Source organism: Merops nubicus, unplaced genomic scaffold, assembly GCF_000691845.1.
Source record: "Merops nubicus isolate BGI_N331 unplaced genomic scaffold, ASM69184v1 scaffold42268, whole genome shotgun sequence".
Taxonomy (NCBI): Eukaryota; Metazoa; Chordata; class Aves; order Coraciiformes; family Meropidae; genus Merops; species Merops nubicus.
The window spans coordinates 1-18346 of NW_008627122.1; the positions used below are offsets into that span (position 1 = coordinate 1).

The following is an 18346-nucleotide window of genomic DNA, read 5'->3' on the forward strand; positions in this document are numbered from 1 at the left end:
CGCAGCAGCTGGAGTTCATCACCCCATTCCAGCTCTACTTCAACCCCGACCTCATCTTCAGGAAGTTCCAGGTGAGGCCTCGCCCGGGCTTTGGGGCTCCTCTTGCCCCTTCCCTGCGAGGGGCGCGTGTGACGGGCTGGGCCCCGGGTGCCCCGGCAGTGCTCTGCCTGGTGGGAGCTGGGCTGCCAACATGGTTCTTGTCATGCTCTTGTCACAGACGCCCAGATGTAGAGAATTTCTTCTTGCCTTTCTCTGCCATAAACCATCTTGGCGTGTCCTTTTTTCCTTTACTAAAAACCTGTCTCCTCCTGTGCTGTGATGCTGAGATGTTCAGCTGGCTGATGCCAGTTTGGGTGGGGAAGGCTCTATTGTAGAGGTGCATGAGCAGTGGTTTGCTTTGGCTCTGGGTGCTGAATTGTGGCTGGTTGGTTCCTTCCGAGAACAACACAGTGGTTTGCTTTGGCTCTGGGTGCTGAATTGTGGCTGTTGGTCCCTTCCAGAAAAGTAGAGAAATCTTCTTTCCCACACCTGGAAAGGCAAGGTACTCTGATGTGGGCAACGGGGGGAGATCCCACGTGGAGGTGCTGCAGCTGTCTGGTGTCCAGGGGCTGTTCTGAGAGGATGGGTGCATGACCAGGCATCCCCAGTACATAGAGGGATGGGCTGCTGTATATGGGATGGGGAGAGACTTGTCTGTCCACCTCCCTTTTTGTCTCCTCTCTTTTTCAGATATGGAGGCTGATCACCAACTTCCTCTTTTTTGGGCCTCTGGGATTCAGTTTCTTTTTCAACATGATATTTCTGTATCCTTTGGTCTCAGTGAAGCTCTCTGCTCCCTTTTTGGCTTAGATGCAATTCCCCCATCCCTCTTCCTCCCCAGGCTGACTTGTCTTGGCAGCAGTCTAGAGCTGTGTATTCATCCCTTGGCTCTCTTGGGCTCAGCTGTAGCCACTCCCTCCACCACTATGGCCACCTCCTGCACCTTCATCTCTGCTTGCTGCAGGGCAGCCCCTGCCCAAATGCCAGAGCAGCTGGCAGCGCTGCTGCGGCTCACGCTGGAGAGCGGTGCCCGTGGCTGGGGTGAGCTCTGGCTGATGCCCCTTTCTTTTCCTGGGCTCAGGGGTGTGAGGTGGAGTTTGCGCTGTTCTGCCCTGGGGCTTGGACACCTGGCTGGCAGCTTCCTGTGCTTGCAGCTGGCTCGTTCCCCGTGCAGGCAAGCGGTGAGGTCACAGTGGCCAGCTGTTAATTTCCTATACTGCAACCCCTCCCTCTTTCCCGCTCCCAGCTACAGGTACTGCCGCATGCTGGAGGAAGGCTCCTTCCGCGGGAGGACGGCTGACTTTGTCTTCATGTTCCTCTTTGGAGGGTTTCTCATGACAGTATCCTTTTGAGTTGGTTGAGGCTCTTCAGTGTCTTCTGAGGTGCTGTGGATGTGAGGCTTGTCTGCTAGGGCTCTGTATCCTGGCTGTATGCTGTGGTCTGTAGCAGGCACCCGCCTGCTGAGCAGCACAGCTGGCTTGTGAACCTTCTTGGTGCCTTGGGCAGAGTGCCCTGTTGTGCTCCAGGCCTGCCAGGCTCGTGCCCTGAACTGTGGGAGAGCTCTGCTGAGCTTGTGGTGCAGGGACAACACCTGGCTGTTTGGCACAGCTTGTGCCCCTTGTCTTGCCTGCCCTTGTCTCCTGGCCTGTGCCTCGTCCGGGACACTTAGAGCAAAAGCAAAATAGAGGAGAAGCTGCCTGTCCTTGTGCTGGTGTCTGCAGAAGCGTTGGTGTGCCTGCCAGGGGGTGGGCTCCTTGAGCCCAGCAGAGGACACATGGCAGTGTGCTCGGGAAGCTCAGCCTGAAAGGAAGCCCCTTGTTACACTGGCAGGGCAGCTGTGGCAGCTCTGAGTGCGGAGCCCTGGAGCACCACTGGGGTTGGCAGGAGGCCGGCCCAGGAATCCCAGCTGCAGCTGAAGGGAAGGACACGAAGCTGTAAGCACAAGGCGTGTGGTGCCCACACACTGTCTGCCATCAGCATATCAGGCAGCAGGAGCCCACCTCGCATCCTCTCAATGGCTGGAGATATCATCATCCATCTTAAGAAGTTCTTTTATTGTAGGACAAAATATTCTGATGGGGAGAAATCGCCCCCTCTCCAGCATAAAGCCTTTTCTGAATGACTTGCTGCTGTCTTCTGCAGATGGCTCAGAGCACTGCTCTCCCTAGAGCTCTGAGTGAAGCTGTGTGAACTCTGGTGCCTCCTGGCTGTCCTCATGTGTTTGGCAGCCACGCGCCTGGCCTTAAGTGGATTTGGCATCCAACTACAGCAAGGGCAGGGGAATGGTTTGCCTCTGGCTGTCTCCTGTTCTGGAGAAGGTGACTGTGAATTGCCAGAGCCATCTTCCTCTTGGAATTCTTCTGTAGAAAGCAGATACTGGATGTGAGCTAGTTATGTGCTACATGTCCCAGGTACTGTAAGAATGTGAAGGCCCTTCTCTGAAGGTCACTTTTGATGGTCATTTTTTGGAGGTGACTATATGAGCTCCCTGCTCTCTGATGGTTGTAGAGAGCAGCCTAAGAAGTAAGCAGTCTGTACAGGCTGCTCCAGAGTGTCTTGTTCTGGGGTGGCAGGGTGGGAAATGTGGTGCATGGGGCGGGACATTGGTACATCTCAGCCAGCCCAGGAAAGGTTTGGTGGCATGGGCGGTGTCATGCATGCTGCAGTAGCTGCCTGTGGTTCGGGGTTTTCTAGTCACAAGGCAGCCTGTGCTGGCTGGAGGTGGTGCACTGGGTGTGAGGTTTTTCCTTGACTCAGTAGTTCCCAGCTATTTGGACTCTTTGCCAGCCTGTTTTTCCTGGGCCAGGCTTTCACCATCATGCTGGTGTACGTGTGGAGTCGCAGGAACCCGTACATCCGCATGAACTTCTTTGGGCTTCTTAACTTCCAGGCCCCCTTCTTGCCGTGGGTGCTGATGGGATTCTCTTTGCTCCTGGGCAACTCCATCATCATTGACTTACTGGGTAAGCCCAAGCTGGTGAGGACTGGGAACAAGGGCACTTGGCAGTGCTCTCTAGTCTCATAGATGCTACTGGGGCACTAGCACCATCTCTTGGTTTCATCTTATTTAAGATGGTGGGTTTCCTAAAGTGGGCTGGCTGAGGCTGCTGGGTGGCCAGCCCCATGCCTGAGCTCTTGCCTGTCACCTGCGTTTTGCTGTGTCTCCTCCACTGGCAGAAGTTGGGCACAGCAGACAGCCTGGCCCTTTGGCACTGCAGTGCAGGTGGCTCTGGTGGGACCTGGGGTGTGGGTACATGGCTGAGGGGTTCTTAGAGCTTCCTCCTGCTTAAGCTCCGAACAGCTGTGGCTCAGCTGACAAAGGAGTCACAGCTGGGCCTGACCTTGGTGACATCTATCCCCAGGGATTGCAGTGGGTCACATCTATTATTTCTTGGAAGATGTTTTCCCCAACCAGCCTGGAGGAAAGAAGTTGCTGTTAACCCCCAGCTTTCTGTAAGTAAAGCAGGTTCTTTCTGGGCTTTGCTGTGTTGCTTCCCAGCCTGGGTCACTTTCATAGCAAACCAGGCTGTGACAGCGTGGGGTAACCAGAGGACGTGATTCATGCTGCTGGCACCTCACCTTGACCGTTCCTGCCCCTGCTGCAGAAAGCACTGGCACCCTGCACGTTATATCCATACATACACAGCGCCCACAGAGCAGCTGCTGCTACCCCGAGCTTTGCTGCTTGAACTGGAGTGTTCTTGCTGCTTGTGGAAGTGCTAGATAGTGCAGGTTGGATTTTTCCTGATGTATTCCTGTAGTTTAAGAAAGCAGGATATGCTCTGCTTTGTGCCAAGGGGCACAGCTGGGCTAGTGATGGAGGAAGCAGGTACTGTTGTCGTTGTGTAGTGAGCTGAGCAGAACTGTTAGTGCTGGGGCAGGAGGCAAGTAAGTGGCTGTGGCCTACAGCCAACCCTGCGCAGGGCTCTGGTGTTCCTAGGAGGGCTGGGGGTTTCATCCTCGCCTCGCTCTCCTAACCTGCCTGCTTGGTGGGACGGGTATGTCCCTTGCCAGGAAGATGGTATTTGACACACCTGAAGAGGATCCCAACTATAACCCTCTCCCTGAGGATCGTCCAGTAGACCAACCTAGAGACCAAGACCAGAACCAGCAGCAGCATCCACAGTAGCACAGGGGACTCCTCCATGTGGCCAGATTCCTCTCTTCCAACTGGACTTATGCTGTAGCCCAGAGGTCCTACTGGAATATCACCAGTTTGCATTCTAATGTGCAATGTTTTGCTGTTTGTATGAGTGGCCCATCTTCCCCTTGCACCAGCTGGTTCCACAGAGCTTTGCACCAAGAACTGATGAATGCTTACGGAGGTGTCCTGGGGACAGGGATGGGAAGTTGTGGTGGCTCCTCAGTTGCTCCATGGGGAATAAGTACCAAATGGGGTGTTAAGCCAGTTACTCCTTCTGTTGCCATTGACGGCTTGCTGTGTGCCGGGTGACTCCTGCCCTCTGTACAAGGACTGAAGCTCCTGGATCTCACTGTTGTGAGACCTTCGTGGGCTTTCCGTGAAGTCGTATTCCCAACTCCACCATGGTAGAATCCAGCTCAGCCTCCTCCTTTCCTCTCTGCTCCTGCTCCTTTTTTGTTTGTTGTTTCCAAAGTCTTTACATTAAAGTCTATTTTTCAGTTGTCTGTCTGTTTCTGGCAGAGGCAGCAATTCACCAGGACTCATCAGGACTTTACTCAAAAACTGCCAGGTTGCTTGTGTGGGCTTTTCTTTTTTTGGTGGGCAAAGTTCAGGCCAGCTGGAAGATGTCCTTCCCCTCTTCTGTCAGCAGGACTGTGGAGTATGAAGGGCAGGGGGGTGTCTAGTTGGAGAAGGGGATGCTTGGGAAAGGACAGGGGACAGCGCTGGATGCTCGGTCCAGGCAGTGACTGGAAGGAGCATTTGACACAAGTAATAAAAGTTGTCTACACACGCAGTGTAATTCCACTGTTGTTGAATTTTTTTGTTCTGGAATGTAAACATCTGCATTTTAGTGAAAACTAAACAAGCTAGTGCTTGCCATGAACAGCTGTACTCGGTGGATTGGGTCATTCTTGGTAATGCAGTACCCACCTGTGCTTGTAGCAGAGCTCAAAGCCTTCAGAGGAAACCTGCAAACCCTGTCTCAGGACAGCTCATCTGGTCACACAGCTGCCTGCTCGGCTGGATGAGCTTCAAACCACCACTAAAACTATGTAATGGGAGTAGCCAGAGTCCAGTTACGAATCAAACGGAAGCCTTGTGGCAAAGTAAGATTGAGCCACAGCCCCCCACTCCCACCTCCTTTGAGGGTTTCCCATGGAAACACCTTTCTTATGAAAAATAGGATGTTACTTGAAGAAGCTGTTTTGCTGTACTTAAATTTCTCTCTAGGAAAAGGATGAAAGAGCTGTAGAGATGGTAATCCTGTTCTAGGAGACGCTGGTACTGAGGGCTAAGCAGCCTCACACTCAACAGTGACTGACCATGTGCTTTGCTCATGACCTAACAACACAGAGCTGGTGTTTCAGTCCCTGGAATGAGTTTGCCTTTAGTTTGCAGATGTTCTAACTTGCTTCTGCAATGGGACTTCGCAGTGCAAAAGGCAGGCTATGCTTTTTAGGTGGGGTACTAGATTAAGATAAGGAGCTGTGATTATAGAGCAGGAAAGCTGCTCCTAGCTGTTCCCTAGTAGTCCTACTACACAGAGAAAGATGGCTGAAGGTCTCATTTTCCTGGGACCCGGACCCCTAGACTGTCCTGCCTTGCCTGTGGCTGTTCCTACAGCCTTTGGGGCTTGAGAAGCAGAGGGGAAGGTACCTGTAAGTCCACTGCAGAAGCCGCAGTCTGTGTGTGTCCATACCTTGTGAACTTCAGGGTTAGGTAACCACAAGCTTCACAGCAATTCAGAAATCACACTGGAGTTGCTAGCTTAAGGCTACATCAGTTTCATGCTTGTTTGGGTCAGCTCCCCGGGGAAGCTGCTCGCAGTGTACCTGAGCATAATCAAGAGGCTGAAGTGTTCCTGGGCAGAGCTGGAGTTTTTGTCCATGAGGCAACGTGTTACGTATGGGGAGGCCAAGATGCAGCAGGAGTCCCAGGTTTCATCTTACTTGCTGAAATAACCTTTCAGCCTCTCTAATAAGGAGGAGTGGACAGGGTCCCGCTCTGGTGCGGGAGCCCAGGATAGACTGCAATATTATTGCTAAATGGCAAGTCTGTGGTTCCTGCAGAGTAACATCTGGAATAAGTTCCCTCCCACCCAGGAATCAGAACTGGCTCTGCTATACTCAAGTCTAAACATGATAAATTAAGGCCAGAGAGTGTTTTCTGACTGTGCTGGCAGTGTGGGTGGATCAGCCAGGATCGTAAAACCCACTGGCGTCACCCTGAAGGGCTGAAGAGAACTGCTGGGCTGCCAGCAAAGGCTGCCTGCCCTCCAACACTCACAGCTCTGGCAGTGAATGGCAGGAGCTCTTTATCAAAGAGCTGGGGTACCTCAACAACAAGGGAGACTCCAAGTAGTTTTTTAAGCAAGCTTGAATTTTGTTAATATTACTTCAATGTATTTTCTGTTTATAAACTCCTTGGGGAAAGACAGGTTGTTTCTAGTACTGCAAAATCCTGATGCTTAGCAGTGCTAAGGGATCTAAGACAAAGTTTGCTTTGGGTGCCCTATGCACAGTAACTGGCAGCTCTATGTGCTGACATATATAGCAAAGCTATATATAGCTATACAGCTGACATATATAACAAAGCCACTAGCTGCAGGGAGCTGCAGGCTCCAGCTTCTGTACCAGTTCAGAGACTGTTCTTTTCCAGCTGCAGTCCTCACAGGAAAAAAAAAAAAAAAGGTTCACCACACAGCAGGTTGACAGCTGACAGAAATTACTGTTACATTGGTGATTTCAGCTAAACTGTTCTACCCTTGCCAAGTGAGCCAGCAGAACATCTCCCCCAGTTCACCACAGCCTGCAGCACATGTGCCAACAGACCAGTCCTTTAGCAAGTTGTTTGCTTCTAGTTTTAAGTCCAAATATCACTTTACCCTGCAGCAAAAGGTTTTGGGCTGTTTTATCTGTTGAAGGAAAAGTTTCCACTGGGCTTTACGAGAACTGAATGCACATAAGTGTTCAGCATTACACCCAAAAGTTTAATATTAGGCCCTGGGCCTGTTCAGTTACCAGAGCAGAAGCAAGTGTGGAGAGATTCACTATTCACTCAAACTGACTGAACTCAGCCCTAGGTAGTATGCATTCCTTTTATTTAAAAAGTTGTCCTAATAGTGCACGTTGCACCTATACAAAAGAATCTTTACACTGTCCACACACAGGTATAGAAGGGCTCCAACAGCTGCCACAGGTCTCAGCTAGATCATGTGCTAACAGTGGCCTTGCTACGTGGCATTTAGGTGGAGGGGGCGGGGGCAGAAGTCAGCAGTACTGGGAACTCTTGGCAAGTGGAATGCATGTCCCCTTCAGGGACAGAAAGACCCCTGCCAATCCTAGATCCATCTGGGGAGAGGAGTAGGGATAAAGTCTGTAGGAAGAGCACCAGTGTCACAACAGGAAGGTTACCAGGCTGGAGCAGTATTGGCCAAACGTCTCATGCGCCTAGGAGAGAGAGAGGTACAGTAAGTGCCAGGTTAGTCACATGAAACCTTATTAAAACCAACACTTCTGGGGAGGCTGACACAGCTTTGTGAACTCTAGACAGGTTTATTGCCTAGATAGACCTCCCTGGTCACCTGAGAGTGCCCCTGTTGACAAGGCTGAGGCATTATTTTCAGTAACAGCTTTTAGGGCACTTTTGCTCATTAACCTGGATTGAACTGATCACTGCTGAAACTATTCTCAGCCATAGCCAAGAAGCAAAATAATTCTGAATCTGTTAATCAGCAGTAAAAAAAAAAAAAAAATTCTGGGAAAGAGCTGAGCCAGCATATTTACTGTTCCCACAATCTATCTTCTGGAGGCTTTTTATCAGTTCATTCCTATCTGCCAAGAGCAATTTCACCAAGTAGGAGCAAGTGCTCTTGAGTGCTTGTCAAACATGGCTTAGCTGGTCTCTGGTGGGCAGAGCTCCTCCTGAACCACAGCACTGCTCCCATGCTGGCACAGGTCAGGCTGGAGCCCAGAGTTTGCCCATTCCTACATCAAACATGTTACCCTACACAAAAGAAAGCCTCGTGGCAGGACTCTAGGTAGTGTGACAGTGTATCAGACTCCAACATTCTGGATGAATGCCTTCTTATAGAAAAAAAATGCTCCTGCACAACCAGAGAGCCCAGAGGAGGGAAAAAAAAACCAAACCAAACCTTTGCTTCAAGCAGGAGATGGTTAAAGTAGAGATTTAAGTGTTTGTGGAGTAAGGTGATAACAGTTTAATATCCTGAAGCTATAGGATGGGAGTTTCTGGTGTGCAAGTTTGAAATCCTGCCAGCTGGCTCTCAGCAGAGACAAACAAACATCAAAGCCTTTAACGTCTGTCTTAGAGACAGGCCAGAAGGGAACTTTCTGAACGAGTGGCAGCACCTTGTATTTCTGTCCTGGTCTCTGATCTTCTTCTCCATCTCGGCATCTGTGAGGGTTTCCAGGAGAGGGCACCACTGGTCAGCATCCCCCGTGTTGCGGATGGCGATCTCCACCGTCGGCAAAGGGTTCTCACTGCACAGTAGGGCAGAGGGCAAAAAGCAGCACCCGTCAGTGGGCCCAGAGCCCTCCTCTGGGCTACCAGCAGGACAACAAAGCACCACTTACAGTGTTTCAGGCTTAAGTGCTCCCTCTGAGCCCCTCAGTCTGGTTGCCAGGAGCACACACAGGCCTGATGGTGACAATACCGTGGAGCCTGAAGTTTCTGGGAGACCAACTACAACCATCTCTTTTCACCATCAGAGAAGGGTTTGTCAAAACAACTGTGCCTGATGCAATTCTCTCCTGCAAAGGCCACTAAGTGGTGGACAGCATCTGCACAGGCAAAGTTCATACCAGTCTCCTAGTGCTGGGAACACCTCTCCCAGAGCAGGAGCTGTTAACAGGGCGCTCTGTCCAGCTTTGGTCTAGCTGTAGTTCACCAAGCACACCTCTGACAGTTCTTCCCTGGCAAAAGCGTGTGTTCCTGGGGAGCCTGGTGGGATAGGAGCCCAGTGGTGGAACAAGCATTGCTCTCCCCGTTAGTTGCCACAGAAAGGTCAGTCTTTTAGGACCTGCTGTTGCACCCAGAGGCAATAGCTACTCCCTGCACAAGCAGTGAAACACCAGCCTCTGTCCCACATCACAAGATCTGCTCCTCAGAGACCTCTCCACCCACAGCAGCTGTATTATCACATGCATAAAAGTATTTACTGCTTCACTAGCCACTTTTCAGTAAAAGTCAACAGGAATTGACCAGGAGTAGCTTCCCAAATATTGACAGTGGAGCCGGAAGCCCAGCATAAATACAGAGGAGCCTCAGAATGTAAATGTTTGCTTTGAATTCTAGAAAGCAGCTCAGCCCGAGCATGTGTGAGGAGCCCTGTGGCTGGTGTGTGCACACATCTGCCCCACTCCCCAGGGATCTGCCTCCTCTGTGGGCAGCCCTGTGCTCCCCCAGGAAGGAACTCAAACAGTAATCGCCATGAGAACAGACAACATCTGCCTGAAAGCTATGAATCTAAAATAACAGCTCTTCAAAGCAGTGCTACAATGAAAAATGAACCTAGAGCCGTCGGTATTTTAACCTGGAAGGAACATTTAGTCAAGTCTACTTCCTGTACTGCTGATGTCCACCAAGCGACACTCCAAACCAGGCCTTGGCCCCAGACTGCTACACGTTCCAGGCTAAATGCTACATCTGAACTGCCTTTTTGACTTGATAATGTGGTTTCTGCCTCACTTACTATGCTTAACACAGAGCACCCACTAGAATTACATGGGGTTGGAAAGCTGGCCTCATCCATAGAACTTAATTAAACAAGCCAACCCAGACACCACATTTCTTTAGCAAAGAATCAGAGGTAAACTGAAAAAAAATCGTCGTCTCCCAGGCTCTGAAGTAGGAGAACTCCTCCTCCCGTTATGTTCCCATAACATATCCGAGGACAGTGCTGCTGGCAGGATGACTGGAGTGCCCTGGCAGCTGCAGGACTCCCAGCAGAACAAGAGGCTCCCTTTGCTGAGGCCCAGGCCTGGGGCAGCAGTGGCACAGCCGTGCCAACAGTCACTTGGAGAAGGTGACTCCTCAGGCCTGTAGATTTGGGGTGGGGGAGAACCCATGCCAGCAATCAGGTCTCGAAGGCAAAACTGGCTGTTAACTGCTGTGTGCCACCACTGGGAACACTCAGTACCATGGTGGGAATCGTCACAGCAACCCTTCCCCCTGAAAATCCCAGCAGGTAGCATCAGCTACCTGTCCACTTCCAGCCCTGCCACTGGGCTTCCAGGCTCTCCTGGTTTTGCAGGGAGCAGGCCAGCTGAAAGAACTGCCCTGGCTTCCATCATCTAAAAGACCGTTTCACTTCTCCCTCAGATGATTAAGAGGCACATGACTTCTCAGCCCCCCAGTCCCTTGAGATATTAAGGTTCTTTTGATACATCTAAAGCAGACCCTTTCCATACATCAGTGGAATGACTCTGGAGCAACCACCACTCCTGTGGTTTGGGAATTTGGGAACTAACCAACCACAGAACCCAAATACCATTAATCACTGTAAGGCTTCAAAAGTATTCCTTTGCTGGGAGAAAAAAGGGAAGAGGAGGGCATGCCTGTACTATGACACAAAACAAGATTTAAATTAGATGTTTTTCCTCCCAAAACAGCTCATGTTTATGTACTTTGTTCTACTGAGGTTCCTTTCCTAGTTTTTGATTCTCCTCCTTGCAGTACTGCCACAGTCTAAAGAAGGCCTGAAATCTACCTGCCTGAACTATCCCTAAAAGGAAGCACTCTTTAGTAACCATGGCCAGATGTATGTTTTTAGAGAGAACAGCATGAAGTTGACATTGATACGATGCATCTGAGAGAGCCTGGGCAGCACTGACTGCAACATAACTTGCTGCAAGTTACTAACTGACAGGAAGCAAGGGGAGAACCAAGTAGTTGCTGTGGAAGATTTTTCAGGACAGAAATAACCTCCAGAGGAAGCAGGTGGACTAGTGGAAGAGCAGCTGGTCCAGAGCAGATCAGTGCCCCACAACCTCTAGCTCCTCGTTCCTTAACCCCACACCAACTCCTCTCTGCCCTCTGCCTGAGGTAGGGCAGAGCTGGGCACGTGTCCCTTCGCTGCCAGGCAGGTCATCCAGCTTCCTTCACCTACCTCTACAAAACTGCTGTCAACTCAACCATTCCCTCACCTTCTGCAAACAGATCTGCCCAACTCCCAAACTTCCTCGCCTGTCTCCACGACCCGAGGTCAAAAAGCCTCACAGCAAACGTGAGGGGACCCAGCCTGCAGACTCAGCAACACCCCGCTGAGAACAACTCAGCACAACTGGAAACCATTATCTTTAGGAGAGGAGTTACAGAGCTGACTGATCAAACCTGACACTGCTGCATTCCAGCTGTAAGAAGGGCCTATGATCAAGCCAACTTTCACGTCAGCCAGGGTAGAGGAGAGCTACAGCTTCAATCAGTCTTAGTTCAAAACACCAAAGCTGGAGGCCGTGGCTGGCCCAAGCTAGGCAAAGCCAACAAAACAGAAACATATGCACATATGTGGGGCTCATCATGAACGTCCATTAAAGAGGGAGACACAACATATTCCGTCACTGTTAACTACAACAGCCTTTCATGCTGCAGCAGAAGCTGACATTTCATCAGTATTTGGTCCTGAAATGTCTTACACCCAACAGGGAAAGATGAGCACAAGCAGGAAAAACTGTAAGGAGGACCAATAAGACTTTCTGCACCAGGTCAGCTGTTCCAAGATCCTGTGCTGTGGCTGCCCACGAAGCACGAACACACCCCAGAGCCATACCAGGAAGATGAGAGTTCTGTACCTGAAGGCATATGTCTTCTGGTGCCAGCTCAGCTGTCCCCGGATGCTGTAGGCAATAGTAGTGACAAACTCCCCACCCAAGCCAAGCTCTGAGCACAGCTTCAAGGCAAACTTCTCTGGTGAATTCTCCTTCTCTGACATGTCCCACTCAAACTGGTCCACAAGGGAGATGTTTCCTACATGGATGTTTAGCTGGAGACAAGGGAAGAAACAGGTCATTCGTTTCCATTTTCACAATAGTTTGTCAAAGGGAATTTAACTGAGGAGGCAGAGGCTGGAAAAGAGAAGCAGAGCAGTAAGTTCTCGTTCACTATATCCACAGGACTCCTTAACTGAATTCTTCATTGCAGCAGCATGAAAACAACTCAGCTTTGCTCACCAAGGTTAAGTTCTTCCAAAAGAACATGACAATGTTTTAACTTAAGTATTTCATCATCTCAAGGGCTGGCACATGAACATTTCATATTCTGCCAGCTTGGTTCTGTTCTCAATACAAAGGACAAAATGCAATGAGGATACAGGACTAGAATTAAGAGCTCCTCCGCTCCGATGGAAGCCTTTGTACTCTTGCTCCCCCACAACATAACCAGACACCCCCAAATGGTTCAGCTCACATTCTGCCCCCTTCCTGTATTACCTTAATAATAACCCGTTGGTCTGACTGATCTTCTAGGATGCTGTCAGTTGGGTACGACTCGATCTGTTGTCGGATGGCAGAGGCAATAGCAGGGACAAAGGTCAGAGGATTCAAATCCAGGTCATCACAAAGAATCTCCGAGAACATTTCTGGGGTCATTAGCTTTTCTGATACAGAACAAGAATGAACAGACAGCATTAATCTTAGAAGTCAATGTCTGTCACTGACAGAATACAAAAAACCCCACAGAGTGACAAAAGGAATCCCAAGTGCAGCACCTTTTGCTTTTAAAAGGGTGTTTGGTATGAGGTTTGTAAGGACATGCACAGTGACACAGGGGTTTACAGCCCTCTTTACATGCCCTGCAGAGACAATGCAGCTATGGGCTAATGATCCACACACACAAAGGAGCCACACACATTGACTGTTCTGTATTTGGGGTACCTCAGCTAACAGAATAGTCTCCCGAGCTTATCAGCTGGGTCTGAACAGGCCAGTTAAACTCTTTGGATTACTTTCGTCCAGGAATGCCTGCAACCCATGAAGTGGCAGAGCATTCACTAAGAGATGGGAGGGCTGAATACAGCCCAAAGTGGGGCAGCTTTAAAGCTTTGTGTGCACAGGGCAAGGGCATGCACACGCATGCTTGTTCTTTTTCTCACATTTGGTGATGGTTACAACTATCTCTCTCCAGCTTCAGGAAACCCTCCTTCCTACATACCATTCATGTTCCACGTAAAGGCATCTCTGAGTTTCTGCCCATCGATCTCCATATCAAGCCTGATTGGAACCAGAACCTCTGGCTGGGATGCATTCTCATGGATCACTGCTGGGTCATGGTCATCAAAGCTAATACAAAGAACAACACCACGGCATATGCAACTAGCACGTGACACATCTGGCACCCACAGAGGGAAGGGAGCATTTGCTGGAAACCACCCCCACACCCCAGCTCCCCAGCCAGTCTTTAGACTCTCCTCAACACAAGCTTACAGGGCTACAGCAACCAATACCACTTTATCACCTTCTGTTACATCTATTGTAAGACATTCCTGCAAATAAAACAAGGAAGCTTCCAGGGATTACATTTATCTTGGTTTCCTTTACTTTCATAATGGAAAATGAAAGTTCATCATGAGCCACAGCAGCACTTTACATTGAATAAATTAGATCAAAGTTACTGAAGTACATCAGTGAGAGGCAGCCTGTCCTCTGCAGAGAGGCTTTGCAGGCTCCTCAAATGACAACTGCTCAGCAAATCAGCACAGAACAAAGTCATCATGGAAAGAATGAGCCATTTTCCTGACAAAAGCCTCCTCTGAGCCAAGGCTAGCCAGCTGTAAGGAAGAGCCTCAAGACATCCAGTTTAACTAAAAACCTCTAAATTAGTGACCTTTGTGTCTTTTATCTATTAGAGAGGAATCACAACACTGTCTTAGCTCATGAGCACTACCCTGGCAGCGTGTCACTCAGGTTTTCAGAAGCAGGAAGCTGTCTTACCACAGAGGGAATGTTCTCTTCTTATCCCTGCCCATGCGATTTCTGTTAATTGTTGTTGAGCACGGCACTGCATCCAGGTGATGAGAGCTGTTGGGCAGGGTTGGCACCCACTGGTTGTTCCTCTTTGCCTTCTGTTCTCTGAAGAAGGAGACCGTATGTTAAACTGCAGACCCTGAGCACCATTGCTACTACTCAAGGAATGGTCTCATTTTAAACTTTAAGGCCTGTTATGGGCTCCTGCTCTTTTATTCTGGAACCCTCAACAATATTGTTCCACCACGAAGAGAAGCCAATTCTCCAGCTCACAGTTATTCATCAGCTAGGTATCCAGGTGCACCATTATAAATACTAGGTTCATATCTGGATTTTCTGTCTATACTTTACAAAAGGACTGCTGAGAAATGTGAGGTCTCCAGAAGGCAGGATGTGCAGAGAACATGTTCTGCAACACCTGCTACAGCTGGAATGCAGCAATTGCAAAAAGAGCTGTACCACCAAACACGCAGGTTATTCTTCCTGTTGTATGTGGGCAGTAACCCAATCCTTATGCTCTGGAGATCTTCACTTGCCCAACACTACAAATGACTGTCAGCACAGACCGGCAGGCACCCCCTGCACTATGGCCTGGGTTTATGCAATTCCCTGTGTCTCCTGCCCAAGCTGAGATCTTCCAAGCAGCTCCATTCTGATCCTGGCCCTTCCGGCGCTGGTTACCTGAGGTAGGTAGGAGGTTCTGTGCTGATAGACACTGCCTTGTATTTCTCATCATTTCCATCCAAGATCTCTTCCACTTCAGAGGCCTTTAACAGCGTCACGCTAGTGGCTAATGTTGTATAGCCATGATCTATTACCAGGAAAGATGCCAGTAATTAACATGGAGAATTACTAGATAGCAATGGAGCATTAATAGGCTGCATAGTGAAAAGCTCTCCCTGCAGCAGACTAAATCAGTGGGACAAGTGTGTGCCCCAAAGTCCTTCGGGCTTCATGTGTCTCCTCGTAGACATTTAATCATTGAGAAAGGTTTTGACATGGCATTTTCTACACAGGGAATAAATGGAGATAACAAAACTTTCCACTGTCACTGAGTCGCCAGAAGCCTCCACTCTCCCACACACACCAGGATGCTCTGCTGATGGGGTAATTACTTGCACTGGAGTGACTAGAAGCCCAGCCAGTGGCTGGCACTAAAGAAATCTAATCAGGTTTGGACATCTATCTAAACAGCAGGAACAGGGGTGGAATGTCTTAGTTAATGCATGGCAATCCTCACCACAAAGCCTTAGAGAAGAAATACAATCCAAAAGACAAAAACAGTATGGCACCTTGGAATGGCTGCGTAGTGACAGAGCAAAGACTGGCAAAAGGCATCAATCTCTCTTTATCCTGTTTATACTCTGTTAAAGACAGCTTTCCTTTGGACTAAGAATCAAGACACAGGGAGGGTTAGAATTACATGAGCTTCCCTCAGTTACTACCACTGGATGAATCTCCTTCCAGGGTGCAAATTTATAGACTGAAGGAAATTTCATAACAGATGAAATGACCAAAGATGGAAGTGAATGCTACAAAAACAAAACTTCAGAAAATAAAGTCCTTAAATCCAGCTAATGTGCTTTTACTCAAAGGAGAGGAAGAGAAAAACAGTTCTTTCCTACACTGTGTTGCCCTTTGCAATCAATAGTTTAGTTCTACACACCTACTTCTGCCAGAACGATGTGAAATCTATTCCATAGCCTTCCTCTGGGAGGAAAAGCCCAGAAAACAATACATCCTCAGTGGACTCAAAGGTTGGAAACAGAGAGGTGATGATCAATAGAAAAGCTGATAGGACTTGGGAACGGGGCAGAAACCTCAGAACAGCTCTTGCTGAATTAGAGACCATCTGCATTTGAGTCCTGCTGAGGTTCTGAGAAAGAAGAGTTAAGCATGTGATCAGGATGCACAATTAGGGCGACCACACGGAGAGATCAGAGGAAGAGGATTAGACATTCGTATATATTGTAATAGCACCAAAGGTCACGGTGGACATTCTTCCTCTAGCACAGCTAAGAATAACAGGCAGATAAGACTTACATCTTCTGGGACTGTGAGACCGCTGATTTTCTGTTAGGAAAAACAAAATAAAAAAAAAAAGAAAGAGAAGAAAGCAACAGGTCAGCAGGATACTTGGAGGAAGGAGACATTAAGTCCAGAATGAACCATTTATTTTTATTATGCTTTAGTCTAAAGAGTGTACAACAAGTCACAGGGCTAAGATTAACTGCATGTCATTAGTCTCCCACTGAAAATCATACCGAGGCAGCTCTGTTCTCACTGTGACAGTTACATCAGCAGCACCACACCACACCACATCCTGGCAGGCACAAACATTCAGTCCCTGCAAGGGGCAACGTTAAGCAAAGATGCACATTTTCAGTGACAGGGCATCCTCACAACACTCCTGCCTATCTGACAAAAGAGAGAGAGATGCCCCTCTTAGTCTAGAAAAGTCTCTTCTGGAATATGGTACTGATTCTGAGACATCCCTTTTGCTTTTTGATGAAGGCAGCCAACCCCAGGAAAGCCATGATGGATGTTTCCATTTTAGAACACGTGTGATCAGTTGATGTGTGCTGCCAGGCTGACCCAGGAGCTCCCAGTGCCAGCACTGCAGAGCGCTCCCTCACTGGGGCTGTCAGAAGGGACTTGCATAGCCCTCCAGCTGCACAAGCCTCTGAATCACCACAGACAGTTTCTCAAGACAACGTTTCAGATAAACATTCCTGGGAATGTTTGCTCATCTTCTCACCATGTGAAGAGGCCACTATCTTCTTCCTTTCTTCCACTGTGGCCAGTCGCCTCCAGAGCGAGGGATATCTCTTGTACAGGGAACCCCGAAACATACGCAGGTAGTTCCCCACCTACAGAAGAGAAGTGGAGACGTGGCCCTGTGTTCTGCCTGGCGTTCCAGCTCAGAGATTTTGAGCAGAAGCTGAAACAAATTCCGCTCTTGGTAATGACAGGAGGGACCTCCTAAGAGGAGGGTTTTTTTTTTTGTTGTTGTTCTTTTTCATTATAGTCTGTACTGGGTTTGCCATCACACAGCATTGCAATTTTTGCAGCAATACAGAAAACACAACTTACCATCACTTATTTCAGTAAGCACTATACAAAAAAAAAAAAAAATCTTCTCACCATTGATAATAATCCATTTAGTAGACAAAAACTCCATTTATTTTCATGTATTTTTGAACAACATAAACGTCAATTTCTGTTTCAACGCACAGTGCTCAGTATGACTTTAATCAAACCAGAGGCTCAGCTCTCTGACAGTTAGCATTTCCACTTTGAACTGCTAGGCCATACAGACATTGCTCGGATACAGCAAATGCCCCGAGACTTGTCTTTTGTTTTAAAGCCTTTGAACATATACAAAGTGATCACTGCCAAAAATCCTCTTTCATATTTGTTGAGCATCAGTAAAGCAGTTCTGTTCCTCCTGGCACAAGATCCTCACCTGTGCTGTTGGCTACAGCAGCACCTGCTGAACAACAGAACTGTTTCTACTCTTGAAACCAAATTTTTAGACTGGTAGTACACTGGCAGACTGCCGCACAGTAAGTTTGTTACTCCTTGTTTGACAAGACTCATTTTGATCTTGACATCTATTTGCAGGTAATTTTCAATCGTATCAGTTGCTGTACAGGGCTCATCAACAGACAAAAATTAATGGCAGATAAAAATGGCAACCCTTTTCCCCCTTCCCTGTGGCCGGTGTGGCAACCTCGCAGCTCAGCTGCCTGCAGCTACAGTTCTCTCCAGCTTTGCATTTCATGAGAGCACGAGGCGCCTTTAGCCCCTTCTCAACGTCTACAGCTGGCAACTGAACTTATCCAATGTTGCCTTTTTCGCAGCAAGGTGGGGGCTAAAACATCTTGTTCCTGTTTCCAGCTGCGATGTTTCCCTGGTGCTGAAGCACTGGCGTTTCTTGCTTCAGGACGGAGCCAGCACACACACCGGGGCTAAAGGCGGCACCCTGTGCTGGCACAGCTCACTGCTCCAAGGCTGAGGGAGCTGCCGGCCGGCTTCAGCGTTCTTACTGCACACAAAGGCCCCGGTGGGGACCTCGCTACCTCACGGCACGCGAAATAATCCAAAACTCTGAGCAAGTGCGCTACAGAAATTGCTAAGCGGGGTATCGGGGAGCTGGGCCTCGAGTCGGGCCTTGGGCTGC

At 49.0% G+C, this 18346-nt stretch overlaps 2 protein-coding genes across 2 annotated transcripts; one reads left to right on the top strand and one right to left on the bottom strand.

The window, feature by feature from the left end:
• Positions 1 to 5: 5 nt before the first annotated feature.
• Positions 6 to 4680, top strand: LOC103778619 (derlin-2-like; the record flags this gene model as incomplete). The annotated part of the gene is made up of 6 exons (XM_008946216.1): positions 6 to 71; positions 730 to 803; positions 1286 to 1379; positions 2807 to 3002; positions 3402 to 3492; positions 4054 to 4680. Coding segments are annotated over 6 exons (636 nt in total), but the record flags the coding sequence as incomplete, so codon positions are not given.
• A 2585-nt stretch (positions 4681 to 7265) lies between these two features.
• On the bottom strand, positions 7266 to 17029 carry SMARCB1 (SWI/SNF related, matrix associated, actin dependent regulator of chromatin, subfamily b, member 1). Its single transcript, XM_008946215.1, has 9 exons — positions 16922 to 17029; positions 16207 to 16236; positions 14845 to 14974; positions 14131 to 14268; positions 13352 to 13479; positions 12631 to 12797; positions 11995 to 12185; positions 8554 to 8685; positions 7266 to 7632 (listed from the first exon to the last, which is right to left on the bottom strand). Exons 1-9 carry the CDS (start codon positions 17013 to 17015, stop codon positions 7593 to 7595), a joined length of 1050 nt encoding a protein of 349 aa, XP_008944463.1. The 5' UTR covers positions 17016 to 17029; the 3' UTR covers positions 7266 to 7592.
• Positions 17030 to 18346: the final 1317 nt, after the last annotated feature.